Source organism: Nematolebias whitei, chromosome 3 (genome assembly GCF_014905685.2).
Source record: "Nematolebias whitei isolate Nwh7 chromosome 3, NemWhi1, whole genome shotgun sequence".
NCBI classification, from domain to species: domain Eukaryota; kingdom Metazoa; phylum Chordata; class Actinopteri; order Cyprinodontiformes; family Rivulidae; genus Nematolebias; species Nematolebias whitei.
The window spans coordinates 19,438,204-19,444,891 of NC_056500.1; the positions used below are offsets into that span (position 1 = coordinate 19,438,204).

The 6,688-nt window shown below is 36.2% G+C and overlaps 1 protein-coding gene across 1 annotated transcript in view; it reads left to right on the forward strand.

Moving 5' to 3' along the window:
* Positions 1-88: 88 nt before the first annotated feature.
* Positions 89-6,688, forward strand: part of ndufb5 (NADH:ubiquinone oxidoreductase subunit B5) — a 6,906-nt gene continuing 306 nt past the window's right edge. Inside the window, exons 1-5 of the mRNA XM_037674616.1 lie at positions 89-243; positions 982-1,064; positions 3,943-4,009; positions 4,143-4,204; positions 4,951-5,057. Coding sequence (XP_037530544.1) covers positions 126-243; positions 982-1,064; positions 3,943-4,009; positions 4,143-4,204; positions 4,951-5,057 — 437 coding nt within the window. The 5' untranslated portion in view covers positions 89-125. The remainder of the gene's footprint in view (positions 244-981; positions 1,065-3,942; positions 4,010-4,142; positions 4,205-4,950; positions 5,058-6,688) is intronic.

A 6,688-nucleotide genomic window follows, 5' to 3' on the forward strand; every position in this document is an offset into this window, starting at 1 on the left:
TTTTTTTTTTTTTTTTCTCTCCTGTATATCTTCTGCCCACACTCCAGCTCAGTAGGTGGCGGTAATGCACCTTACAGTTGGTCTGCCAACCGCCATAAAACAATACTAGAAGAAGAAGAAGAAAGATGGTGGGTATGAGCCTTCTGAGGTCTGCTGCTGCTTTTGCAGCCAGACTGAGGCCACTGAAAGCTGGAAATAATGCGGCAAATATACTCACTCGAACTATCCCACAAGTAGATAAAGGTGAGAGACTCGCGGCTGGCTTAAATTGTTCAAAGGTTTTATTGTCAAAGTGGCTGTTTAGCGTGTGACCTCGCGCTAGGATTTGTTAGCTTGCTAACACAGCTAGCTGCTAACCTGTGTTCCGCTATGAACAAAACGTAAACAACACTAACTTTTAGCGAGTTTGCTCACAGTCACATTAATTAATATAATGGATTTGAAAAGTACTCTATTTTTATTTATGCCCTAAGAAAATTCCTTAAATCAAATTATTTAACGTATCGTTATTTCTCAATCACTGTTGTTTGCCCTTAAACCAGTGAAATTCTTGGAGCTATATACATATTGTTAACTTCAATTTTAATTGAACTATACAGTATTTTTTTATACTCTTGGATTCATTAACTTTTGGACATGACGACTTTGACGAAAGTTAACATTTCGTTATACCTGCAGTTTTTTTTTTTTTTTTTGCCGATGTCACAAAAACGGTAAAATGAAACTTGTTTTAAAGCATAATCTTTTAACAAACAAAATATTGCTGGATTCTTTATTTAGACAGTAGAAAATATTGCATAATACTACTGTCTAGATTTTAGTTCCATGGAGTATTTAGAAGTAGTGCCATTATATTTACTGTTACCTTAAAAGAAATACTTTGAAATGTTATGACCAGCCACTCTGTGACAGCTTATCAAGTTTTATTTCAGTATAGAATATCAGTAAAATGACAGACATATCCATGTGTTTATTTTTCAGTTGCCGTTCGATATGGTCATGGGAAGAAAATGTTCTTCATCGAATCCACGAAATACTACGACCGTAGAAATATGAGATTAACAGTGAGTGGCAAAACTCCATTTCCTTCACAACCTCTGTGACTTTTCTCAAAGAAAGTTTCTCAATACCATTAATCTTCATTAAAAGCTGTGCATCAGTAACATATATATTAAAGTGAAGCTTTAAATCCTTAAAGGATGCTCTTAATAGAGAACGAAAAATCCTGGAATGTAGGATTTCTTGTAGCCATAGTGCGTTTTTGTTACAATTCAAACTGATGGAAGTGACCTTATACTTTTGTTAAACTTTACATAGCTCTTTTTTGCAATGTATTGTATTTTCAAATGTGATCATTCGGTTTATAAGTAATGTTTAATAGTGGATGCTTTTTTTTTTTTTCATTCAACATTTATTTAGACAGGTAAATCCCATTGAGCCTCGAGGACTCATTTACAAGAGAGACCTGATTTCAACAAAGAATGATGACAACAATGGACAACAGCGATAACAATCAACAGTGATAAAAAGTCATACAATTTTTATTTTTATTTTTTTTTTTAATTATTATTATTATTATTTTTTTTTTACAAATAAGATGGCTAAAAAAAAAGAAAAGTAACAAAACAGCTAGATTCTAAGGCAAAAACTAAAAACAGGAACATGTCTGCATTGGTCCCTGCCAGGAGTCCAACAGATTCTTAAAGCCACTTAGAGAGGTCAAGGTCGAGAGCTTCAAATCTTTTTGTAAGATATTCCAAGAAACAGGAGCGGAGTAGGAGAAGGCCCTTTTGCCTAGTTTAGTCCTCATTGAGGGAACACTGCAGGTAATAATGTCCTGAGAGCGCACGCTGTAGCTGCACTCACGCAGAGACATGTAGGAGGAGATGTATGAAGGCAGCAGACCAAGAAGTGATTTAAAGATGAAAATGTACCAGTGAGAGAGTCTGCGTGAAGTTAATGATGTCCAGTTAACCAGTGAATACAGGGTGCAGTGGTGGCTTTTATATTAGCCATACAATATTGACTTGGATTACTTACAACATTTCACTTGTAATGCTATAAAGTGAAATTATACATAGTTTAGAACTAAAAATCCCTTTTACATTTCTAGTTATATAAATTCAAGCATTAAAATACAACTATAGAATACATACATAGATATATACAAATATGTATAGAAATTCAAACATTAAAATACAACTTTTTGCCAAAGAGCATTGTTTTCTCTCTCTGGCTCTCTCTCTCTCTGTCTGTCTCTTTGTCTCTAATATATACAAACCGGATTCCAAAAAAGTTGGGACACTAAACAAATTGTGAATAAAAACTGAATGCAATGATGTGGAGATGGCAAATGTCAATATTTTATTCGTAATATAATATAGATGACAGATCAAAAGTTTATTCTGAGTAAATGTAACATTTTAAAGGGAAAATATGTTGAATCAAAATTTCAGTGTCAACAAATCCCAAAAAAGTTGGAACAAGTAGCAATATGTGGCTGGAAAAAGGAAATTGAGTATACAACGAACAGCTGGAAGACCAATTAACACTAATTAGGTCAATTGACAACATGATTGGGTATAAAAAGAGCTTCTCAGAGTGTCAGTGTCTCTCAGAAGCCAAGATGGTAAGAGGATCACCAATTCCACCATTGTTGTGCAGAAAGAAAGTGCAGCAATACCAGAATGGTGTTATCCAGCGTAAAATAGCAAAGACTTTTAAGTTATCATCAACCGTGCATAACATCATAAAAGGTTCAGAAAATCTGGAACAATCGCTGTGCGTAAGGGTCAAGGCCGTAAAACTCTACTGGATGCTCGTGATCTCCGGGCCCTTAAACGTCACTGCACCTCAAACAGGAATGCCACTGTCAAGGAAATAACAGAATGGGCTCAGGAATACTTCCAGAAAGCATTGTCAGTGAACACAATCCACCGTGCCATCCGCCGTTGCCAGCTGAAACTCTACAATGCAAAGAGGAAGCCATTTCAAAGCAAGCTCCACAAGCTCAGACGTTTGCACTGGGCCAGGGGTCATTTAAAATGGAGTGTGGCAAAATGGAAGACTGTTCTGTGGTCAGATGAGTCACGATTTGAAGTTCTTTATGGAATACTGGGACGCCATGTCATCCGGACCAGAGAGGACAAGGATAGCCCAAGTTGTTATCAACGCTCCGTTCAGAAGCCTGCATCACTGATGGTATGGGGTTGCATGAGCACTTGTGGCATGGGCAGCTTGCATGTCTGGAAAGGCACCATTAATGCAGAGAACTATGTTCAGGTTCTAGAACAACATATGCTCCCATCTAGACGTCATCTCTTTCAGGGAAGACCCTGCATTTTTCAACACAATAATGCCAGACCACATTCTGCAGCAATCACATCATCATGGCTACGTAGGAGAAGGATCTGGGTACTGAAATGGCCAGCCTGCAGTCCACATCTTTCACGTATAGAAAACATTTGGTGCATCATAAAGAGGAAGGTGCGACAAAGAAGGCCCAAGACAATTGAACAGTTAGAGGCCTGTATTAGACATGAATGGGAGAGCATTCCTATTTCTAAACTTGAGAAACTGGTCTCCTCTGTCCCCAAACGTCTGTTGAGTGTTGTAAGAAGAAGGGGGGATGCCACACAGTGGTAAAAATCGACTTGTCCCAACATTTTTGGGATTTGTTGACGCCATGAAATTTGGAAAAAACAGATTTTTCCCTTAAAATGATACATTCTCTCAGTTTAAACTTTTGATCTGTGATTTGTGTTCTATTCTGAATAAAATATTAGATGTTGGCACCTCCACATCATTGCATTCAGTTTTTATTCACAATTTGTTTAGTGTCCCAACTTTTTTGGAATCCGGTTTGTATGTGTATGTGTATATATGTGTAGGTGTATATTTATTTATATTTATTTATTTCATGTTTGTTTGTTTTTCTTGCAGAAATTTTACTTACTGCTGACTGGAATTCCAATGGCAATATTTATCACAGCAGTGAATGTCTTCATTGGTGAGCAAACATGTTTTGGGGTTTAAAAAAATTTCTGGTGTATTTTGGATCATCTGATGTGCTTTGATATGTTTGAGATGCAATTTAATAAGTAGCTAAGCTACAAATTGATAAGTTTTATTGTGTTGCGTAGGTGAAGCAGAACTTGCTGAAATTCCTGAAGGCTATGAACCCGAGCACTGGGAGTACTACCAGGTGTGCATCTCTGCTCTGCTTCAAACTTACATTGTATTTCAAAAATGAAACCACAGTATGTTTAAAGTATCCTCAATGTTTTATTTCTTTGCTGACTTCTGGTGAACATCTGTATTTTATCTTTTTGATGATACAATATTAATTATAATAATATAAAATAATTATTAATTATTAACATTAATATGTTAGGCTGATTGGTAACTCTAAATTGTCCCTAGGTGTGAGTGAGAGAGTGAATGGTTGTTTGTCTCGTTTGTCTCTATGTGTCCCTGTGATGGACTTGCGACCCGTCCAGGGTGTACCCCGCCCCTCGCACAGTGATTGCTGGACATGGGCACTGGCGACCCCCGTGACCCAAAATGGAATAAACGGGTAAAGAAAATGGATGGATGGATGGATGATACAATATACAGGCTTCTATGTTAAATTTTTATACCTCAAATTTGAAAGTGCTGTGCATAAAAGAATAAAGACGGCAACATAATTTTCTTTGACTAATCCTTTTGTTTTTATCTGCCTATAAAATTCACAAAATTCTTTCTGTGTTATTATTGTTTATCGGTGGATGGTTGTTCTTTTACAAAGGAATTTTGGAGCGAAAATCCCTCTACTACAATTATTTGAATTCACAGATATAACTAGTATTCTACAACTGTAGCAGTGACTATCTTTCATAATAAAAATGTCCTAACTGATAACCTGTTTTGATCAAGCATTTCAACATGTATTTGTTCTTTTTATTACAGCACCCAATCAGCAGGTGGCTTGCGAAATACATGTGGGATCCCCCTGAGAAGAACTATGAAAAGATGTTGGCTACACTGCATATTGAAATGGAAAAGGCACACATGAGGTTAGTGTAGTGTTTCTGTCATTAGTGTGTTAAGACCCAAAAGTTGTGCATTGGTAAATCTCAAAATATAATTTCAAAAACAATAATCTTTAAACTTTCATATGTACAAGAAGTAAAGAAATTTACTCTCTGCAGTACCAGTTGTTTTAGATGGTAGGTGATTTATAATCGTTTCAGTCCAAACAATTTTGAAATTTCAAAAGTAGCTAGTGAAAGCCTTGACTATAGTTTTAACTTATTTCATTTCATTTATTTATTTCTATAGCGCTTTACACAACCACGGTTATGGTGACCAAAGTGCTTAACAAAAACGGCAATTAAAATAATTTACAATGACAACAAGTTAAAAGCAAGAAAAACACAACACAATAACAAAAAGAAAACCAGAAATGTCACCACATATTTAAGTACTAAAAGCCTTTTGGAATAAAAAAGTCTTAAGCTTTGATTTAAAAGGGCCAAGTTCAGTAATCTGACGTAGGTCAAGCGGGAGCTTATTCCAGAGTTGAGGTGCGGCCACAGAAAAGGCACAGTCACCCCATTGTTTATATTTTGTCCTTGGAACAGAGAGCAGGAGCTGGCTGTCTTGACCTCAGAGACCTGGAGCGAGCGGGGAAACGACAACTCTGTTCTATAAGAAGGAGCGAGGCCATTCAGAGCTTTAAAAACAAATAATAAAAGTTTAAAATCTATTCTGAAATGGACAGGAATAGTTTCACTATCAGGGTATTATAATTGATGGCAGTTTGGACTGAGACAATCCTAAAGGCATGTATGCAGCATTAATAACTGCTTTGTGTTGTCGGAGAAGTTCAGCAGATGGTAAAGTGACGTGAATTTTTGAGTAACCATCTGGTTTATTGCTGTGTTTGGACCATCTTGTAGGGGACATTACAGGATAGTATCGCAGTGATATGAGAACTTAGGACATAATCATTGCCTGCATTTCCAACCCAGTGATTTTTCTTGCATAGAAAAATGTTTACTCTGAGAAAGACTAGCTACTAGTCATGTAACAAATACAAAACTAACATCTCAGTAAAAATTACAAATATAATTGTAGTAGTTGTATCTTTACATGCAAAGCTGGTTGTTTTTGTCTGAATTTTGATGGTTTAAAACTGTTTTAGAATGCAGTCCAATAAATGACAATAATGCACTAGTTGTCAATTTTGTACTAGTAGGAGAAGTAGTTGGAGTGATTTCTCACCAGAAATTCAACACATTTTTGAGTTATTGTGATACTTGAGTGATATAAAATTAAAAGGAACGTTTTTTTAAATTTTCACATATGTGCGAGGAACATCAAGAGAAAAATCAGGGAAAGCTCAGGAAATCTTTTTTTTTTTTTCCATGAAATGCTGGGAACTCTGAGTTGTCCTTGAGATCCGCATGCAGCTAAGTCCTGGTGATGTACATAATACTACCTCCTCAGTACTGCATTTATTGTAGCTAAAGTACAACAGAAGAATAACAGAAAAGGTGAATATAAAAAAATAGATATAAAATGGAAAAAGTACCCTTCAAAAACAAAAATTGAAGAGCTGCTGCTTCAGACTGCCACCACATGGCACCCTCTGGTAATATTGTCAGTGAGTGAGTAGAAAGCAACATACTTCCCAGTATTTTAT